Consider the following 23,650-nt stretch of genomic DNA (forward strand, 5'->3'; position numbering starts at 1 on the left):
GTTGACCACATACCTGCTTAACATTTACTACTCACAGGACTCTTTAAAATGTTTTTCTTGGATCTCCTTGGTAAAATACAAACTAGAACAATAAAAACTGCTTAAATGTGACTGAGATATTTATTGTTCTATTAGTACATTTGTCAGAGTTTGATTAAGGACACTTGCTGATACTGAAGCATTCTAGACATAAAATTTGTCTTAATAAAAGAAAGGTGAATATAGTTGTGCTTGAAAATATTCCAAGTCTGATAGCTTAATTAACAGTGCCCTTAGCTTTTGAATTAACCCAATTAGGTTAAAAAATAATGTTCATTTGCTTGGTTGAATCCAATTGCCTAGCAAAGCTGCATTGATGCTGGAGAGGAGCCAGCAGAATTCTGATTGCTTTTCTCGGCTGTCTCCAGAGACTACTACTGGTACTAGGTTGGTTGAAAGATTTTTCTCAAATGATATAATGTTATAGAAGATGGTGTGTGTGTGATATTGTAGGAGAAAGAGAACTTCAAGGGAGGGCCAGTTGGAAAGAAAAAAGGGGGCATCCCTTTTTCAGAGAAGCATTTGTGATATCTACCTTTTTCAATGTACTCCTCTATAAAGGAGCCATTTGCTAGGTATTTTTTTAAAAAATGTAAAGCCTACTTCTCCAATTTAATTATTAAAGATCTTAGTATCCAAATATTTTCACATCTGATCTTTTTTGTTAGGGGGACGTCCTCACCTGTGCAATATAATGCTTCAATGGGGCTGTGGTAATAGCGGTTGGATATATTTCTGTTGTGCTTAATATTTATGTTTGATAATAAAGCTGGTATCTGTCTCTTGAATACATATGAGGAAATGTATCTACCTCCTACAACTTTTTTGTATTTAATGTATTCATTCTTTAAAAAGATGAATTCCTTAAGGGGTTGATTGCCATTTCTGTTTTAAGCCTGTTGTTGCATTTAGAGATAATACTAGAAAATGCTAGTTATGTCAGGTCTACTGAAAAATGACTAATTTTAATCCTATAAATATTTAAAAATCTGCATACTGCTACATAAGGATTTGGAGGCATAAGTCCCATTCATAATAATTGGTATATGGAGATTTAATAATTTTTAAGAAGATGTTTAATATTAAGATTAGCAAAGTAGCAAATATGTTTAATATATTAAAATATATTAATACAAATATATGTCAGTTTTGAAAGTCCAGCCATATAGTTAAAATAAATCAAATACAGGCATTGCTGTTTTTTCTATTTGAAATGCTACTCACCTGCTTTAGAATATATTTTCTTTATCTCTTGCAGAACACAAGTTCTTTTACAGTAGCTATGAGAGATAACATGAGTTTATCCATGTGAATAGTGCAAATCTCAGTATAATTGGAGACTGAAATTTTGTTTCTAATTAATTCTGAGCTACTGCTCTGTCATACCCAGTAACTCTAGAAACATTTCTACTATTCTACAATGTACGTTTTATCACTGTTTTTACTTTTTAAGGCTATTAGTAATTGTTTTCCCAATTTGTAAAAAACATATTTTGACTCTAGTAATGCTTGTCACATTCACCTAAAATGGGTAATTTTATTTGTTTGTTTATTTATTTTGTGCCTTTGAGTCAGTTTTTGTTTCCTGGTGATTGCCTGGATAAATCAACAAATTTTCTTGGAAAGGTTTTCAGAAGAGGTTTGCCTTTACCTTCTTAAGCCAGCAATTGGCTCAAGCTCAACCAGTTGGTTCTGTGCTTAAGACAGGGACTAGAACTCATGATCTTTTGGTTTCTAACCTGATGTCTTAACTGAAAATCTTTAAACACCTCAGTTATTTCATAGTAAAGTATATTGGTTCTGTTTTTATATTGTTTGCATTTTTTACAGTTAAAAACAGTAGCATTTGTGCACATGTACTCCTTTTCCTTTAGGTTTTATTTCAGTTTAGTAGTACAAATTGCATTCAAGAGTAGTAACAAATAGCTAGCTAATATTCTCCAAGTAGCATAAAGTGCTAAAATAGCAAACTAATACTTCACTAATAGCATACTATTATAAAAAAAATGCAAAATGAGGTTTATCTGCATTTTTTTTACTTTGCATTTTCTTCTTAATTCCTTGATAGGCAATCACTTTATAATTGGTGGAGTATATACATTGAAGTAATAAATATTAACTAAGTCTCCATTTTTAAAATAGAATCTGTTTGGGAATTCTGGAGTCCAATTCATTCTCTCTCTCTCTCTCTCTCTCTCTCTCTCTCTCTCTCTCTCTCTCTCTCTCTCACACACACACACACACACACACACACACACACACTTATCTTTTTATAGTTTATAATTATATTGAATGTTTTTTTTTAAATCCCATGATCCAAAAGGGTCTTTTGCAGACATGAAGCATTTGGGGCTATGTCTGACCTAGCCAAATGCCTTCTTTTGAATTCTTCTAATGCTGAAATTAATCCAAATTCCCCCTTTGTCACCAGTCAGTAATTTGTAGGACGGGGCAGGGCAGGAAAGAATCAAAGTTTAAATCATCCTCTTCTGCCACTAGTCAAGGATGCTTCAGAATTATTCATATACTGTTCTTTGCTGAAAATATCTGAAGCATGAAAATTTAGTTAAATTATTGCTGCTATTTTAAATTCAGTGGTGGTAATAATGGTGCAGGATTATTGTTTCTCCTTCAAAACAATTTTCACTGTTATGTAGTATTTAAGGTATCTGAATATCAGCATTTTTATTCTATTACATTATGAGCATTTAAAAGGATTGTAGGACTTGGAAAGAGGGTACTCCAAATATTTTACTAAAGAATCAGCACCAAGATCCTTAAAATACAAATTCAAAGTGTCTTTCTTCAAGAAAGAATTCCTTGTGTATACTGACATTATTCTACTATTCAGTATGGGTTATTAACTGCTGACAAAAAATTCACATCTCATAAATAATTCTTAAGAGCCATTGCTGTATAAATTGAATGTGTTATGAATTGCGATGGTTCTTTTTGTACTGTGCCTAGAGCAGAAAGAACAGAGTATGTCATTTCCATTAATTTCTAATGAGGTGCCAATTAAAGGAAAGTAAGAAACTCAGAAGGAAAGTCATAGGGCCACCCTGACTCTTCTATCCTGCAACTGTCAGAGAAGCAGGCCCCCAAACCTTTCCTAAAAATTCCATTAAATTACAAACTCATCTAGTGCTCACACAGACAAATTCAGTTTCCCTTTGATTTTCAAAAGACCAATTTGTAAGACGAGTTCTGCATTTTCTCACACAGCAAACTGGAAGAAGCAAGGGGAATTGTTAATTACCTCTGCACATTTCAGGCTGAGGAAGAAAATGTGGAAGCAACTTTTCATTTTATATGTCTTTAACTGGCTAAACTTTAAATCAAGAATCCTGGAGTAATTAGGCTTCCGGTTTGCATTCTCGGCACTGGTGGACGTGCGTGTAGAGCTCTTCTCCCCCCCGCCCAGTTTTCCTCCATTGTGAGACCCTGAAAAGGGTCAAAGGTCACCCTGGATGGATGACGACCTTGAGGAGGCCCTCCGATTGATCACGGAGGGGCAGCAGCCCCTCCGTTTGATCCAGAGCAGCTCCTCTGGACCGATGAAGAAAAGATTGGCCATCAACATGGCCGATCACTAAGCCGTACCAGCCAAAAGCCAAAAGCACTAACAAGCACAACGAAACCAACACGGAGGAACTGGGTGAGACCCTACCTTTCCCTTTTCTCCAACTTCCTTCCTGTGGAAGCTTTTTGAAAATTTCTTCCCCCTTCCTTTGGAACAGCAGCGTCTGCCTAATTGGGGATTTAGGATATTTAAGGTCCCCCCAAAAAATTATGCCTACAGGGACCTACTACCCTATTCATTTGTTAAGCTGGAAGATTTTATATGCTATAAGGACATCTTGTAGTGAAGCCTGGTATAGCAAGAAAATTTAGTTTTACTGTGAGACTTGGCTACAGTCTAGCTGTCCTTGACATTATCTAAAAGATAAGAATTTGAAACAGCTGGCGAAGAAAACAACTCTCAGTAATAGTGGAGGTGGACATTTACTGACTTTTATTAAAACTAGCCTCCACTAAAGATCTATCTCTAAACACCTTAGAAATGGAGGAATACTATCCACAACTTAACTATAAACTCATACTTGAAACAATCCTTGCATTTACTGAGCTCACGAAATCCAGACTCAAAGACAAAGGTGCCAGCCTCAATTTACAAAATGAAGTCCTGATTTCAACCAATGAATCTACAATCCAAAAAGCAACAGAAGAGGAAGAAATTAATACTAAGACAGAGGATTCTAAAGAACAACAGGTGCAATCTAATGAGAACTTCGATAGCCAAACCTTGATCTCAACTACAGAACCTGCAATTCAAAAAACAACACAAACTAAAGAAAACAACACCAAGATGGAGGGTTCTAATGACTTACAACTACAACGTATTGAAAACCTAGACAACTATACAACAACTACAACACTGGACATGACCTCTCACCCAAGCCAGATGAAACAGGAAGAAGAAGAAGACCAGACTGAAGAAGACCAGACTGAATGGATTTAAACTATTAGAGCAACAATTTAATGACTACAAATGGGCCAGTTCCTTTGAAAAATTGACAACTGGATGGTCTCCTTTGATTCAAATAATATGTGTAGGAATGAAGGGAGATAGAGTTGAGGATTTAAAGGCACTGCTATGGAAGCCTGGTTGGTGCAAAAAGAAAGCCGGAGTTAGACTTTAAAAAATGGTTTTGTTTTTTCTTTCTTTTATCTATAGTGGAAGAGCCTAAAATTTTACTTAATGGGTCAAGGGGAGACTTTAAAAGATATTATTTGGTTTAATATTTAGGATTTAGATTTATAAGGGAAATTAAAATTATCTATTAGAATATAGTTCTAAATTATAATATGGAAGTTGGACTGAGATAATGAAGGATATTTTATTAGTGATGAGGTACTAGGATGATAAATAGAATATATTTGTGAAATGTATTTGTGAAATGAAATAAGAATGTATTTAATTATGCAATATGTGTATCTTAGATGTGACAATTATTATGTAATGAAACGGGAAATTTGGGCTACCTGAAATTTAAATACTATGGATCTTACAGGCTAAATTGGAGCACTGTAATTGAAAATGGGTAAAATCTTAAAAACAGGACATGATACCGTATTTTCCGGCGTATAAGACGACTTTTTAACCCATGAAAATCTTCTGAAAAGTTTGGGGGTCGTCTTATACGCCGGGTCGCCTTATACACCGGGAAAAAAAACAAATTAGTCGAGCGTCCCCGTTCTTGCAAAGCCGGGCCGCCCCGCGCAACCAAGCTATCTCCGGCGCGGCTCCGGGACACAGCTGGGCGGGAGCGTCGGGCGGCTCTCCCCACGCGAAGGCGCCACTGCCCGTCGTTTCTTGGCCCGAGGGGAGGGCCTCGCACCCGCCGGACTCACCTGTCACCAGCACCGCTCTCCCCCCGCGGGGATGCACTTCCGCCGGGCGGTGCTGGCCGAGATGAGCCAGCAGGAAGCCGCCGTGAGCGCGGCGCTGAGGGTCAGCGGCAGGACGGCCTGGCCCAGCGCCTGCAGGACGGCCAGCAGCCCCACGCGCAGCAGCAGCCGCCGGCTCAGCAACAGGTCCAAGCGCAGGAGCCGCAGGAGAGAAAGCAATTAATTTAGTTACAAAAGAGAATAGGGATTTGTTGACTGTCGGCGGATTAGTCAGCAGACGTAAGTCCGGACGTTCAAAAAACGTATGTGCAAGTTAGGAAGGGCTGCACAATTGAAATGCACACCGAGTCACACCCCTCCTTGTCCGTATTTTTCCTGTGCAAAAACTATTATACCCGCCTGTGTGTTCATAATCTTCGCCACCTGCACTGCCGGGATAGCACAGTTGCCATCATTACCACTCCAAAGCTGCGGACCCAGACTTATTACACATTTACACATTTCCATCCTCTCTAGTTTCGCGAACAAGAAACAAATAGAGCACACTTGAACTGCTCGCAAAAAGATGCTTTTATTATGGATGGAGAGATGGATGAAAGATTTATTCCCAATTACATTGGCGCTCGCATGATTAAAACTACGACTGGGGTGAGGCTTTGGATTTCATCGAGGACTGCTCATTTTTCTTTGAATCCCCGTCAGAAGACATAAATGCGCAGAGCTGGCGGCCATCCAAAGGCGACCTGTTTGCGTGAAGGGGTTACCACACTTCTAAGAATGCAGAGACTTTCCGCGTTTCGCGAGCCAGGTTCACAAACCCGAAGGTAACAGGTTGCGCGCACAGTGGCCGCGCAGATCGCTCTGCCAACGTGCCGGTGCTCGCTCGTGTGTCTACGCACGCCCTTGCTGTTGCAGTCAGTTCTTCTTGGGATGCGCGTCCTTCGAGGGCGACTTGCAATCAGCACGCCGTCGAGCCCATCCTATTTCTCCCCCACCCCCATTTTGAAATGAGGCTGCAAAAATAGGCAGCAGGGTGCACACGCGCACGCCCTCTCTTCCCCCTTTCTAAACTCCTCGTCCAAGCGCCTATTAAGTTGCCGGGTGTGCCCTGGCTTCTTTTTGCGTGGGAAAAGGCCACGGCGCTATATCTTTGCAAGCACGCGTCTTCAGCCGCGCCAACACGAATTTGCGCCCAGGAAAAGCAGCCACACCAAGAGGCTGCACGCCCAGTCCAGCTCCATGAGGGGCAGGGCGGGAAGCCGGCCGGGAAGAGGGACCGGGAGCCCGGGCCGAGCGCGCCTCGGCCGACGGTGAGAGGGAAGCGGCACGAGTTCTAAAAAAGAGGCTGCGGGGCGGAGCTGCCCCGCCCTGCGCTCAATGGGAGAAATTAACTTCAAGGCCTGGGGGGGGAAGCAGGAGGGGTGCCGGCCGTGGCGGGGTGGCGGCTGCCCTCCGGCGCTGCCTGCCGCTCGGGAAACGCTGCGCCTCGGGGGCCGGCAGAAGTGCGGGAGCAGCGGGAGGGCCGGCGGGGCCAGTCGGGCCTTCGCCTCCTCTGCGACGGACAGGGAGGGCAGGGCATGTAAGTATTTTCCGGCGTATAAGACGAAAAACCTTGAAAATCTTAAAAGTCGGGGGTCTTATACGCCAGGTCGTCTTATACGCCGGAAAATACGGTAACTATAACTAAAAATATATGGATAAAAAGCTTAACTAATTGTGTTATAACTAGTAATGTATTAACTTGATTGTGATATTGTAACTATGGGAAATAGAGAGGGAATTTTTAGATGATTTAACCTGAGATAGGCACAAATGATTTTGTTACTGGACTATTGTTTACCCAATCACCATGTTGCTTTCTAAACATTTTGATATTTTGATGCAAAATTGGAAAATTAATAAAACTTGTTTTAAAAAAAATAAAAAAAGAATCCTGGACTATGCAAAAGAATAGAATAGAATAGAATAGAATAAGAATAGAATAAGAATAGAATAGAATAGAATAGAATAGAATAGAATAGAATAGAATAGAATAGAATAGAATAGAATAGAATAGAATAGAATAGAATAGAATCCCTGGAGGTCTTCTAGTCCACCCCCTTGCTCAAGCAGGAGAACCTATATGATCTCAGACAAGTGACTGTCCAGTCTCTTCTTAAGAACCTCCAGTGATGGAGTCCCCACAATTTCTGAAGGCAAGCTGTTCCACTGGTTAATGGTCCTCACTGTTGGGAACTTTCTCCTTAATTCCTGGTTGCTTCTCTCTTTGATCAGTTTCCAACCACTGTTTCTTGTCCTGCCCTCTGGTGCTTTGGAGAATAATTTGACCCCCTTTTCTTTGTGGCAACCTCTATTTTTTCTTTTCTTTAGACTAACCAGACCCAAGTCCTGTAGCCGTTCTTCATATGCTTTAGTCTCCAGGCCTTGGATCATTTTAGTTGCTCTTCTCTGAACTTTTCCCAAGGTCTCAAACCAAGGTGACCAAAATTGGTTGCAGTTTTCCAAGTGTGGTCTCACTAGGGTTTTATAAAGTGGTACAAATACTTCACGTGGTCTTTATTCTATGCCTCTGTTTATACAACCCAGGATTGTATTAGCTTTTTTGGATGCTGCTGTACATTTATTTATTTATTTATTTATTTATTTATTTATTTATTTATTTATTTATTTGATTTATATACCGCCCTTCTCCTGAAGGACTCAGGGAGGTGTACAGGGCAATAAAATAAGAATACATTAGTTAAATAATTTTAAAACCCAAATCCATCAGGCCAGGCCGGCTTGTTCGAATAGATAAGTTTTTAGATCACGCCGGAAGGAGCGAAGGTCGGGGGCCATCCGGAGTTCAGCTGGTAAGCGGTTCCAAAGCGGTACATTGCTGGCTCATAGTCAAGTGGTCATCCACTAGGACTCCAAAGTCCCTCTCACAGTTACTGAGCCAGGTCTCACCTTTTCTATACTTGTATCTTTGATTTTCCCTGCCTAAATGTAAAATTTTGTTTTTCTCTACATTAAAATTCATTTTGTGGGATAGGGCCCATTGTTCCAGTTTGTCAAGATCTTTTTGTATCCTGAGCTTGTCTTCTGGGGTGTTGGCAATTCCTGCCAGTTTAGAGTCATCTGCAAATTTGAGGAGTTCTCCTTCTATTCCCTCATCTAAGTCATTGATGAAGATATTGAAGAGTACTGGACCTAAGCCGCAGCTTTGTGGTACCCCACTGCTTACTTCTCTCCATCTGGATGTAGTACCATTGAGGACTACTCATTGAGTATGGTTTGTCAGCCAGCTACAAATCCAGTTTAATATCACATTGGATATAATGGTTGCCCAAAAGATAATTTAGTATAATGTTAGTTTCACTGGGTGGTAAAAAAAAATAATATAAGCATATTATTTGCAAAATCTGTTTGATGTTTTCTTACACTTTACTAGTAAGAAGACAGAGCCTTTTCCAGAAATAATATACTTGTTAAAAAATTCATTGTGAATTTTCCTAATTAACAATGATTTATTCCTGAATAATAGCCTATGAATATTTGCTGAGAAAAATAAGATTCCATTTAAAATAAATGAGTGAGATGCAGACATGCTACTGAAAATTATTTAGGTGTCTTTGAAGATTAGGTGTAATTTTAAAGGGGTTGTAAGGTTATAATTAATAATTAATATTCCTAATTGCTTATGATACCTCCATTCCCCCCCAAAAAACAATATATACTAACTTCTGAAACTGGAATGTTTCCCACAAATCTAAATTTATTCTATGATTTAAGATCATAAACAGTGCTTTCAACCCAACACTATATATGTTTCACAGCCTATAACCACAGGAAATACAGTGGTGCTGTGGCCAAAAATGGGATAAAATAACTAAAGCAAGAATAAGAATGAAGAATATGAATTGAGGAAAAAATAACTGGTTGTTTTCAAGAGAGTGCCTGCCATGCAGGGTCATTCAAGAGAGCCTGGATGACAATTTATGTTATTATAGGAATATTGAATATGAATTTTTGTATCTTCTGAAAGACTACATTTGGAGTATATTATTACAAGGATCCCTCTGTTCTTATTAATCTAATGATTAACAGACATGTTGATTCCTAAGACAAAGAATCTTCTATCCTTCCTAAATAAACATTAGGAGACATCCAGCTAAGTAAATTGAGAAAGCTTTTGCCTTATAATCGGCAGCTCTGCCAAAGATCTCTCTATTAATAAGATCTTGATATTGAACTGTGTGCATACAGCTCTGAAAATCCACATCAGACATCCAAGAAAGCCTAAGGCACAGTTACCGTTCTACCTCCTGTCAGATGGGAACCACTCAAGTCTGTGACATGATCTAAATTTTATTTTAATGTACCCTTTTTTGATAGTATTTAAAGAAAAACTAAAATGACTATTAAATTATTTTATGATGTAAATTTCTTAAAATTCTAAAATTATATAAATATTGTATATGAATGCTATTTGAGTTGTAGCTGTTTTCTAACTTTATGTTATACCAACTCCAATAAAATTCTGTATGAGAACTTATTTTTATGCATTAAACTGTTCCTATGCTTTGGAAGTTTCTATATCTGCAGACAACTGTTGCTAAAGTGGCCTAATCTCTATATAAGTAGACTGAAGAATGCACATTTATTTGTTATGTTTGTTTATTTTTATTTTATTTTTTTTATTTTAATTCCATTTATATTCCGCCCTTCTCCGAAGACTCAGGGCGGCTTACAAACTTAGCAGTAGTTGTTGTTGCTGTTAGTTGCGAAGTCATGTCCGACCCATCGCGACCCCATGGACAATGTTCCCCCAGACCTTCCTGTCCTCTACCATCTTCTGGAGTCCATTTAAGCTCAAGCCTACTCCTTCAGTGACTCATCCAGCCACCTCATTCTCTGTCGTCCCTTTCTTCTCTTGCCCTCAATTTTTCCCAGCACTAGACTCTTCTCCAGTGAGTCCTTCCTTCTCATTAGGTGGCCAAAGTATTTGAGTTTCAACTTCAGGATCTGGCCTTCTAAAGAGCAGTCAGGGTTGATCTCTAAGACTGACCGGTTTGATCGCCTTGCAGTCCAAGGGACTTGCAGGAGACTTCTCCAGCACCATAGTTCAAAGGCCTCAATTCTTTGGCGCTCAGCCTTTCTTATGGTCCAACTTTCACAGCCATACATTGCAATTGGGAAGACCATAGCCTTGACTATAAGCACTTTTGTTGGCAGGGTGATGTCTCTGTTTTTCAGTGTGCTGTCTAGATTTGCCATAGCTTTCCTCCCCAGGAGCAAGCGTCTTTTAATTTCTTGGCTACATTTTGGGCATGGCATGTCAAAAATTAGGAAAATGCCTAACTCGACCTGCTGTCATGTGTCACCCATGGTGTCAGCCAGCAGCTCACCTGAAGTAGAGACATGTGTCTAAACTTCAGTGCTAGCGCCACCACTGCCAGTCAAAATGGTTGCCTTGCACCATTCTCCAAGGTGCACAAGCGTGTTCTCTTTCTGTTGACAGACCTCTGAGATCTACCTGAGACTGTTCCAGGTTGGGTGAGTCCTCCATTCTTGAAGTGGCTTCAGAGCATGCTTTCTGTGGCCCACAGCCTCCAAAAACCACACAAAAGCACATCATGTTCTTGCATGATTTTTATGCATCTTTTAGTGATTTCAGAGACTGCACAAGAACATACTTCATGCCCCCCAAAATCTCATGGGAAGAAGGCATGCTTTGCTGGATGTTGGTAAACACTGGAGTGTTACCCAAAGCATTGTGTGTCTCCTTTGACGTGTGTCATAGGTTCACTGGACTAAGGCCATTTGGCAAAATAATGTACATATCAGAACCTACCTTAGTTCTGGTACCCAGGTTCCAGAATTTCTAGCAATTTCTCGGGGTTTTGGGGGGCACTGTGCAACAGGTTCATAATTTTTGCTATTACTCTTAATGTTGGTACTTTTTTATGTTCATCTATATTGTAGATTGAATTGTATTGATGCCATTTTCTCTCTCTCTCTCTCTCTTGTATATGTTTTAATTCTCTATTAGAAGAAAGATAATCTTTAAATGATTTAGTATTTCTTCTGGAGGAGGGAGAGGAATAAGCTAATAGAAGATGTTAAGATGTAATTGGTGGAGTTACAGAATGAATTAGAGTGTTTATTTGCCAGTGTATTGATCTATCCTATCCAGGCAGTTTGGCGGGTCGAATCCCGAGTGCCGCATAACAGAGTGAGCGCCTGTTACTCGTCCCAGCTTCTGCCAACCTAGCAGTTCAAAAGCACGTAAAAATACAAGTAGAAAAATAGGGACCACTCCGGTGGGAAGGTAACAGCGTTCCGTGTGCCTTTGGCGTCTAGTCATGCCGGCCACATGACCACGGAGCCGTCCTTGGACAAGTGCCTGGCTCTTTGGCTTTTAAACGGAGATGAGCACCGGCCCCTAGAGTCGGAAACGACTAGCACGCATGTGCGGGGGAACCTTTGCCTTTACCTATCCAGGCATTGGCAGCAAATATAAGTAGCTATTTTGTAAAGACTACTTTGATTGGAATAAACAGAGCTTTAAGGGCAGGAACATGTAAAAACCACTCATAAGGTTAAAATGTAGGGAACTATAAAAATGCCTCTGAAATGTCTACAATATACAAAATAGCATTGCCTGGAAATTTGCTGCTATTTATTTTTGTTTTATCTGTCTGGCATTTTTACTATACTAAAGCAATAGAAGATAGAGTTATATTGCGAGGATGTCTGGTAATGCTTGTTTGTTTTAATTAATTTTTTGGTTACACTTTAGTTTTTAATTAAATTCCAATTTTGAGATTGGATATGTTTGTGAAGATAAATACTCCATAGAGTGACTTATAAAATAATAAATTTTAATTCAGGTAAATACTTTGTATCCATAGATGTTAGAGGCAGAAATCCAAAACTTAGACTAAACACTTAATGACAATTTTGATATTATAGCTTCTGATAAAATTCACACCTGAGTAAAAGAGAAGATCTTCCATAGAAATCTTTAATAATTGAACACATATTTTTGGCTACTTGAGAGAAATTTCTGAGGGACACTGGGAAAAAAAAACATTTGAATAATTCTTGCTGAGATATAGTCACTTCTCAGTCTAGCATGGGAAACATTGCTCTAATTCTGAACAAGCTTTATTTATCTGTGATTACACTGGCATAGTCAAATATATTAATTATGACTATGGTATGTGTCTTCGTGTCAGTTTTGATGGTTAGTGACTACTTAGATTTTCTACACTTTCTATATGATGATCTAGTCCAGGTCTTCTCACAGTACACTCATTGCCACTGTAACTAAGTCCATACTTCTTCTTGGCTCTTTCCTTCCATATTTCCCAAAAAAAATTATAATCTTCATATCCAATGTATGATAATTTGAATTTGGCCATTTCTTTCTCAAGTAAGAGTTCTGGATTGATTTCTTAGGTGATCCATTGGTATGTTTTCATAGATATGCATGGTATTTTCAGGAGTCTTCTCCAAAACCAAAGTTCTAAAATGTCAATACTCTTTCTGTACTGCTTTTTCAAATTCCCAACTTTTACTTACATGGGTAGCATGGGAAAAACATTGCCAGCACCAATCCTGATTTTACTGGTATCTGAATATTTTTTTTACTTCATGTCTACTCTGCCAAGTGCTAATCTGTATCGTATTTTTTGGTTGCTGGTTCCATTACAGTTGACAGACAAAATAGCCAGAAGCTATTCATAACTTCACAGTATCTTCATTGTCAATTCAAAGGCTAGTTGCTATACCTGTTATCATTAGTTGGGTCTTCGTTGTATATTCTAACTCCTGTTTTTTCACTGTGCCCTTTGATTTTCATTACTAGAATTTACAGATCATTTACATTTTTGCTGTTGAAAGTGGTATCATCAATATAACACAAGTTATTGATACTATTTCCTACATTTTCAAAACCAAACCTGTCTCCTTCCAGTATAGCATTCCTCATTATATGTTCAACATACAGGAAATACCTTTGAAGCTATTACCTACAACCAAAAGGCATTTCAGACCTAAAGCAAAACCAAGTGGATTCAATGAATGTATATTTTATAGTAAATAAAAAGATAAAACTAATGTTTTTAGTTTTTGGGTTTTTAATAAAAAGGGGGACAAAATTACCAAACTGTTTGAGTACCTGTTATGATACCTCTGAAGCAAAGTATACCCATATGATTAATAAATATGAATATCAAAGAAAGAATGGAAATCATCAAAACCTACTTTAATCTAAAATAGTTTTTAATGTGAAAAATGATAATTTCAGTGCTTCCCCAGCATTTGATTTCAAGAATAAGATCATATAGTTTAATAAAAACTTAAGTGAAATCATTTACTACAAGGTGTATTTTTAAAAAATGAATCAAAACATGTTATTCCTATGAATGATTTACATCTGAGGACCTCCTCTGGATTTCAAGTCTGCAATAGTATTACCTAAAATGAAACTTTACAATATTTTTCATGAAGGAAACATGTTGCTTTTAGTTCCCAAATAGTATTTTCCATAAGGTATTTCCCTGTTGCATGCATCCTGGAAATAATACCTTTGTAGAAAGTTTCACATTAGAACCAGCAATAAGTCTTAATTAAAATACTTCAAATTAAGATTTATTTTCATTTCTTTGGGTTTTCTTAAATGTCTTATACTAGAGACTATGAAAAGGGAAAAGGCACTAATTTGTTTACTAAACAAACTTGATATGTTGACAACAGAACAAAGTAGAATCAGAGGACAAGTGAAGAGATTAAAACTGAATATTGTTTTTAATAACCTAGAGTTCTTTTCAAACAGGAGAAAGCATTAATTACCATTGGTGCAAAAGGGAATTGGCTAAAGGAGATAAATTATCAGCAAATATAAACTATTTGGGAGCTTTGTTGAACTTGACTAATAAGATGATTTTGGTTTTGGAGTAGTCTAACAGAAAGTATACATGGATCAAGATTGGCATCAGTTGCTGTGCTTTTGGGATATAACCCAAAACATGTTGTAGTGGAAAATTTTTGTGAACTACATTCCAGTTATAATTAGCTGCGCTCCTTGAGGATTACCACCTTAATTTTACAAAAAATAAAACTATACATAAAGAGAAAAAATTGCCAAATGTACACTCAGCATTCAGCAAAGATTTATGATCAGATAAGTAACATGAGAAGGATTAATAGAGCAAACGGAACAATACGAAAAGGAGGTTCATGTTTGTTGCACTGTTTATAACAAGGTCTTTGGGTAGATTATGCCAGGCTGTGGAATATATTAAGACTAATATGAGTACCAGGACACTTGATTTATTTTTGAAGAATTTTTATAAAGAAGCTGCTGTTAAAAATTGAATTTGAAGAAACAAGAATGTTTTAGAATATAGATTTGAGTAAGACATATGCATATTGGGTTTATAGTATTTAAATGTTATATTGCATACATTAGTGGAATGCAAGGTTGGAAGAGATCAGAGTTGGAATCAAAATTGGTGGTTGAATGCTAACAATTTGACATATGCAAATGGCACTCTTTATTAGCCAAAAATAAGACGACATTGGAAATAAGAAAACGAGGAGCAAGGAGTAAAAAATATCTGTGTTATTCTTAAATCTTAAGATGTTGAAGGTAATGTCAAGTTGTATGCTTAGTGAATATTTAATTACTAGAGAAGTAATAAAGGTTACAGGTAGTTTTCTTTTGTTCAGCTCAAGGGAGGACAGTGTGCCTTAGAAGTAAAGATTAATCCTAGGTAAGAAAGCAGTGACTCTCCTAGATACGATTAAGAAGAACAAGTGCATTTAACAGCAATAAAGAGCAGAATGGTTAAGACAATAGTCTTTCCAGTTATATTATATGGCTATGAAAAGTTAACATTTGGATAAGAGAAAGAGATGCTTTTAAATTCCATATTTGGAACAGTTTCTTTTTTTTTTTTTTTTTTTTTATTGAAAAGTTTTAAAAATACAGTTTTCCTTTAAAAAACCCCCTTCCCCCTCCCTACCTCCCCTCCCTACCTCCCCCCTTCCCCCCCCTCCCCCTCTCCCTCCTCCCCCCCACCTCCCCCTAACCCCCCTCCCCCCCCGGACTTCCCAGAGCTAAATACAAGGTATATATATATAAAAAGGCAATCATAAACAACCATATACTAACAACTATAAATTCTAAAATCCATCACTCTCTAACTTATATAGGATCAAACAAAACTTAGCATTATTAAATATATATAGAAGACAAAATAAAAAAAGAAAAAAGAAAACGAAAGAAGACTTATTCAAATGCTAGATAAAACTTCTTGACCCTATACTTATTCTGGATAAACTCAATCCATTTTCTCCATTCCATAATATAATGTTCTTGCGAGTAATCTTTCAAATAGGCCGAAATCTTCGCCATCTCTGCCAAGTCGGAAACCTTTAAAATCCACTCTTGTATAGTCGGCAGTTCCTCTTTCTTCCAATATTGACCTATCAAAAGTCTTGCTGCCGTAACTAAATTCAGCATCAACTTAGAGTCCACAACTGTAGCGTCAACAATTATTCCCAAAAAAAAAAATTGCGGACAAAACTTTATCCTCCGTTTAAAAATCTTCTGCATATTCCACCAGACTTTTATCCAAAAAGCCTTGACCTTTTTACATGTCCACCATATGTGAAAATATGTTGCCTCTTCATCACCACACCTCCAACATTTAGGCTGATAATTCGGATACATACTTGCAAGCTTTTTAGGATCTAGATGCCATCTATAAAACATTTTGTAAAAGTTCTCTCTTAAACTTTGAGCTTGAGTGAATTTTACATTCCTCACCCAGATCTTTTCCCACGTGTCCATTGTAATAACTTCCTGAATGTTTTGGGCCCATTTTATCATACAATCCTTAACAAGCTCTGTTTCTGAATCGATCTCTATCAATGCAAGATATATCCGTTTAATATGTGCTGGTCCTTGATTTCTAATTTGCTTTATCAAATTTTCATCAGTCGTTGCAAATCCATATTTGGAACAGTTTCTAAGAGTATCATGGATATCAAGAAAAATCAACAAAGTAAAGGCTTAAGCAAATAGCAAAAAGAAATTTGGACCCTTTGGGGCATATAAGGCAAGCAGGTGATGGACTAGGAAAAAAAACACCCTATGCTTGACAAGGTTGAGGAAAATAGAATAAGTGAATAAGCTGGGTAGATGAAATTACAGAGGTAAGTTGAATTTTTCCAAGGAAATTAATAAAATGAACATTTGTCTTTGCGATCAAGTAGAATTCATAGCACCTAACTCTCTAACCATACATGGAGACTGTAGCTTACTTCCTTGACTACTTCAATTGGTTTGTCTAAGTATGGTTCTCATGGTGTACACTATTTTTGTCACATATTGTATAGGTTTCTGGGATACACACACACACACACACAAACCTTTCCAGGTCACAAATCTGTGTTGCATTTTCTAACATTAAAATACAAATGAATGAATTTAGGTGGAAATAGAAGTGTCCACCTGCTGATGGAACAGCATATAGATTTCCCCTATATTGTAAACCCCCAAACCTTTCCTTAATTAGTCCAAAGAGGAAGATCTTGCTAGAGCAGTTTTTAGGAAATAAGGGGAGCTCTATGCACGAGCAAAAAATTCTACATACAGTAGAACATCAGATTGGTGCATTTTATAAAAATTAGGATCTTCCTCTGAAATATTCTTCGGGTATATGCTTGTTACCTTGTTGAATAAGCTTGAATGACCTCTAGAATATAATAACAATTTGTCAGTATTTCTAGTCATAAGATTATAGTACTAATAACAGCAATAGTTGCAAAATTAAATATAGCTACCGGTAGTAGTATGCACTGATTATTATTTTTCTTAGCCTTGACAACCAGAATGTCAGAAATGTGCTGCTTACATAAGAGCATGTTAACTTTAACATATGATTTAATAACAAGGCACTATTTAAAAACAAAGAAAACAATTTCACATTCTTTGCTTACCTTTTACATTGGACTACTATGTTATGCAGACCAGAGAAAACATTGTTAGACACTCTCAGCTCTGATATAATTATTTTGCCAGAGACTTAACTGTACGGGGACACTACCTGTACTTGCTGTGTTGTGCCAAAAGCATTCTAAAATAAAATGCTAACTACTCGTTAAAAGATTTGTATTTTACATTTCTGCCTTAAGCAAAGAATCAGTAAACAGTTACGATTTTGTTTGTGCTGGAAACCAATAATTAGATATCACTTTTTAGAAAATTACCATCTGTAACCTCTTATAGTAAAGAAACGTTCTAACAAATTATTTTCCCCGCGTTAACAGTTCATTTAATAAGGAACTTCTAGAATGGTTGAGAGCTAAATAAAATTGTATGCTTTAAATCTGAATTCTTTTTTAATTCTTTTGCTCAGAATAATTTATGTTGTACTCCCCAAAGTCAGAATTAAGCAACAGCAAAATCAAATCAAATAATCAACTATAGGCAGTCCTCAACTTACAACCTTTTATTTAGTGACCCTTTGAAGTTATAACAGCACTGAAAAAGTGGTTTATGACCATTTTCACACTTAGAACTGTTGCAGCATCCCTATTACATGACCAAAATTCAGATGCTTGGCAACCGAGTCATATTTATGATGTTGCAGTGTCCCAGGGTCATGAGGTCATTTTTTGCAAGCAAAGTCTATGGGGAAGTTAGTAACAGCTGCAGTGATTCATTCAACAACTGTAGCAAGAAAGGTTGTAAAGTGGGGCAAAACTCACTTAACAACTGTCTCACTTAGCAACAGAATTTTTGGCCTCAGTTGTCAAGGTGTACCTATATCTTCAGTGGTGAGAAAGATCTGGATTTGGAAGTTTCAGTATACAAATTGATATACTGTAGCTTGGCTTTCAAATATTGTTAATATTAGTGTTTTATTTTTAAAAAAGGAACAAAACAGCAAATTATCCATGAAGCCAAATTCTGTGAAACGTTGATATTTATTACCATAATTTGTTGTTATTCAACATTGCTGTCATTTGCCTTGATATATCTGCGTTAGACAAGGTTTGCTTGTTTTTTTAAAAAAATCTAGATTTGATTTCTCTCTAGATGGGAAGTTTCAAATTATTCATACTCTGGACCGTTTACAACATTTTAGGGTTTTAATCCCTTGTGCTTTCTGAATTTTATAGACCTTTATTATATACCAGATGCCTTAACTTTTAATTTTGTTTTATTTGTTGTACAAGTTTATAGAGCTTACATATTTTCTGCAAAACATAGGTGCTAGACATATATGTTAATGATCAGTTCTGAATGCAAAAATAAAGGAATAAGGGAAAAGAAAATATTTTTAAAAAGTATGTGCATTTGTTCCAAAAGGGTTTGTATTATTTTAAATATTTTATAAGTATAATTTTTTTTTAAAATAGTGCAATTTAAAATAAACACAGAAGTCCTGCATCTTCTTGGACCAAGAAATCATCACAGCTAGAAAAGTCTGCACAAATATTTCAAGAATTATACTGATGTGCAAATATATTTATATTCCAAAAAACCTAAGTTGACACATCCTGTCTGGCACTATTTAGTTCAGTAGTACATAAATTTGCACTGCCTTTATCTCTGAAAGATATTTTTAGGTAAATCATTCACCTTTCTCAATTAGAATTTCAAATTACCAGTGAAGTGCAAAAATTCATGGAAGAGGTGAAGGTGAAAAAGCTGGAGCAGAATTCTGTACAGGAATAATAGTGTCATTGTTGAAGTTAGTTTTGAAGTGTCTCCAAATGAATTATCTGTAAAGAAACACATGGTTTTTAAAAAAAATTAAATCTAATACGTGACTTGAGCGGCTGATTATAAATGCTTAGTTGTTTCATACAAACATAACAGCTAACAGCTGACAATGTTTGCATAAAGCTACATCAGGTGTTCTGATTTGAGAAAATGTACTTTGGCTCTATTGCTGTAAATCCCCTTTCAGATGCTGCTGATTTATTTATTACATATTTTATAGGCAGCAGTTTCAAAATTAACTCCTTGAGTTGTGATTTTCAAAATTAAAACTTCCTCCTTTATCTCTGGGAAAATTCCTTTAGAGAATTTCACTTCAGGCATGAGTTTCTATACTGAGATTATATTTTAAATGGAAGGAACAATATCAAAAATAATGACTTCATTGAAAGATTTAATGGGTAATTTAATAAAAAGATTTAATGGGTAGCTCTCTCTAGCTGTGATAACCTGAAGATTTCAGTTGGTTAATTTATTCTTTGTAGCATTCGGTCGTTTAGTGACTAGATGGCAAAAGCATGCACTAAGCCATATACAAATTTTTGTACTAATTAATCTCTCCTTAGAAGCTGTTAGTACATTCCTAACATTATTGTCTATTCATTCTTCTCCTTTTTTGAAAATATCTTCTGTCCTTACAGGTTATGTGTTCTGTATGTTACATCGCCTGCCTGAACAGCACGATTGCACATTTGACCACATGGGACGTGGGCGTGAAGAAGCCATTATGAAAATGGTGAAACTGGACCGGAAAGTTGGGCGATCATGCCAGCGCATTGGCGAGGGCTGCTCCTGAGTGGCAAGACTCTTCAACCAAATGCTGTTCTCTTAGTTCACTAATGTTAGCCTTATTTAGGACAAAGTCAGCCAGACACTTGTACTGGGCAAGTTTCAGACTACAGCCAATCAATTTCCTTTCTTTAGCCAACCATCCTGGTACTGTAGTTTAGGAGTTAAATGGTGATCAAAACTGATTACTGGCTGGTTGTTAAGGTGCCTACTAGCCACTGTATTAAAAAAAATGAAGACATATTTTTGAGCATGGCTAGTGGATTGTAACAAAAATATAAAGTCTTCTATTATTGCAGGAGTCAAGTTCTTACAAAACAAACAAAAAGCCTTATGTTGGGAAGAGTCCAGCAGCTGAGTAGAAACTGATGTAAAAGACTGCTTATGTGCATACCACTCTGGAAGAAACTACCCTTATTAGCCTGGCTTTCCTGTCCTTACTATTAGCTAACCTTGAAGAGGTGAAACTCTGCTTAAAACAAGCAGGTTGGATGTTAAACCTAGAAGACCTAAATCATTTTGCTATTTCCACGTATGTCTTCTAAGATCATGCAGTGCCACCAACATCAGGAAATCTCTTAGGGGTAGGAACAGCTTTCTAGGAAGCCAAAAAGAGGGGACAGATTCTTATGACAACTTTTATATTAGATGAAAATATCAGATTACAGGGAAATTATTTCTTCACTAAGATGGAGGAGGAAATATCTTACTTTAAAGTTAGTGCTATTTTGGAACAAGCAGTAATCGGCGTGCATTTTCTACACAGCATCAACATTTCTTAAGTGGCGTGATCCAATTCCATATGCCAACCATAGTTGCTGTTTCCCATCAGCCAAAATCTGATTGGCTCTTGTTTGCCTTTTGCTAAGTGCAGGTATCTGATAATTGAACAAATAAGGCTAATTCACAGCACAGTAGCCATGCCTGGATTCTACAGACTGACTTTCTGTAGCTAGACATACATTGAGGGGTAAAGGACATTTTGTAGCAAATGGAATTCAGTTAACAGTATTGGGGGAACAACCAGGAAAATCACCCTTTATTGAACTGAGTTTGTACACCTCACTTCCATTGTATTAAGGAGATAATCAAATGGGCTGTCCCAGCCTTGTGACTATGCAGCTTGGTACTCAGTGAAGGTCTCTGCTCATCATCAGTTGCAAAGCAAGTGACTGTAAAATGCCTTGTGTAGAATGGGGACTCCAGATCTGGTCTTTTAGAGCTATTGTTCTATACTGGGTCAATTTCATTGAACAGAACTGCACATTTTTTGTTGTTTCTTTGTTTTTAACGTGCAGTCATTTCCTCTAGCTACAGGCAAATGTGTCTGTAAGAAATTATATATATATATATATATATATATATATATATATATATATATATATATATATATATATATATATATATATATATATATATATATATATATATATATATATATATATATTGGCCTAATGTGGAATGTTTACCCCTCAAACTGGTTAGTGCTCAGCTAGCAATTTGGAATTAGGTCTAGTAGGGAATAGGGAAGGGTTGCTGGAAGAAGGGGATCTGTTTTGTTTCTCATTTTCACAAATAGAATACACTTAAGTCACCAAAAAGAGTGAATTCCCTCATATCACTCTTTTGAAAAGGTAGGGTAGAGCAGCTTAAATAAGTCACTGACTGCTCTGTATGTTTGTAAGATCAGTGACTAGTTTACAGGATGATTGGTATTTAATCTGGTAGCCAATATGGCCAGTGAAGGAGATTCAGCTTTTGCCTATATTGCAAATTGGTGATGAAGTCAATCTACCATTCTAAAGTTCAATATGGAAAAGCCATTCTGGGTTGTATTCTTGGCTTTGAAATCAGCAATGGAATTTCCAGCTGCATTTTCTGTTTCCTAAGGAAGTATTCTCCTTTCATCGCTATGTGGGAGAAACCAGACAATTTTCTTTGCGTTTGCCATGAGTTTCAAACAAACATGGACTTCAGCTGCTGCCACGCTATGCACTTTCTTCCCTTCTAAAATCCTAGCATAGCATTTGATGGACATTCTGATTGATATACAAGACTTTCAGATTAATAACAAAGATGCTGTTTTTCTCTTGTTAATCTTTCTTTAGCCCTGATACACATGCACAGTTGATTTCAAGGTATCTCTTGAGCAAACACTACTCAAGTTCATATGGATTATGGACAATGTTCACTTTAAAAATTGTGGGGGGTTGTTCCTTTGCAGTATCTGTTCTGTGAGGTTTGTTAAACGTAAAGAAAGCTCAAGTTCTTGTAATCTTAAAGAAATCTTATTTAACCCTTTTTTGTGTTCTAGATTTACTTACACATGTAGCTTAGAGCTCAGTTTTAGTTTAACATTGTGAAATATTAAAAATGATTGTAATTCTTTTTCCTCCTGCTTAAAAGAAACAAAACCATTAAACAGATCAGATTAAAATTTGAATTCTTCTCTGAGTTTTGCAATAGGTATGTTCAATTCAGTGGCTGCTATATGGCTTATTTTTTAAAATTATTGATTGTGGAAGTTTAAAAGGACAAAAAATACTTCATTACTGGTCTGTAGCCTTCAAATTAAGGCATATCCTAAATACGAGATTTAGGTTGCCATTTCTGGCTGAGAAATCTAGGTCAGAAAAAAAAGCTAAAACTCTTCTTTCTCATAAGAACAATATCATATTTAACTTTGACATTTTATACCTATGTAAAAAAGAATCTCAAGGGGGTCAAAAGATTTCTGAAAATGTGTATACTCAGGAACAAAGATTAGTCTATGAGCTGGCATCATTGTTCTGCCATAAATATTTGTGTCTTCTATAGCAGAAGTTCCTTAATACACTTTAACATCCTTGTTTAATTTTTCATTTTATTCATGAATTAGTTCAGTTTCCATGGTTGTTCAGTATATATATGAAAGAATTGCGTAACTAAACTGCAAACAAAAATCCAAGCTTTTAAAAACTACAGCAAATACAACTAAGTGAAGAAAGTAAAGGGTATTAAAATCCAGCAACTGCTAAACTTAATTCCTGTGATTTCTTGTTGAATTTTGAACTATCTGGTGCCAAAAATATTAAACGAGTGGGGTATATATGTGCACTTTGATCTATTACTTACCTATAGTGTGAAATTATAAAAATAACTTACTGCATTTTTTAATACTTGTGGTCTACCAACAAAAATTAGATAATTATGAGAATGCTCAATTCCCCTCATTACTTATTAACATTACATTTAGCTTTTTATAATATTTTAATTCATGCAGTTCTAGGTTTATAGACCTCACTTAAATATAATGCTGAACTGTTCGGCTAATTGCGTGCTCTTGGAGACTTCTTTTCTGCAGAATTAGGTGAAGGTTCATATTATGAACATATCACAATTGTCACCAAAGGTTTATCATGAAATTGGAGGATCATTCAACCATGTGTTGAGTTCTATCAAAATGGAATGAACTCTCTCACCATATTCTTTTTGTATTCTTAGGTACATTTCAAGACTGTTTTGACAGCTGTTGAAATTCAAATTCCAGTAAAGGAAGCAGCAGAAAATGGGCATTTTTAAAAAGTGGTTAAATATCAAGGGAAAAACTTTTTTCAAGTGACATAGACATAGTAGAGATACAAA

At 36.7% G+C, this 23,650-nt stretch overlaps 1 protein-coding gene across 5 annotated transcripts in view; it reads left to right on the forward strand.

The window, feature by feature from the left end:
- The window catches only part of ZFAND3 (zinc finger AN1-type containing 3), a 121,666-nt gene extending 100,308 nt beyond the window's left edge, over positions 1 to 21,358 (forward strand). For all 5 annotated transcript variants that reach the window (XM_081314679.1, XM_081314680.1, XM_081314681.1 and 2 more), the window contains one exon: positions 19,879 to 21,358. In XM_081314679.1, the coding sequence (XP_081170805.1) occupies positions 19,879 to 20,033 (155 nt within the window). In that variant the 3' untranslated portion in view covers positions 20,034 to 21,358. The remainder of the gene's footprint in view (positions 1 to 19,878) is intronic.
- The last annotated feature ends 2,292 nt before the right edge of the window (positions 21,359 to 23,650 follow it).

This window comes from Vipera berus (genome assembly GCF_964194415.1).
Source record: "Vipera berus genome assembly, chromosome: 1".
Taxonomy (NCBI): domain Eukaryota; kingdom Metazoa; phylum Chordata; class Lepidosauria; order Squamata; family Viperidae; genus Vipera; species Vipera berus.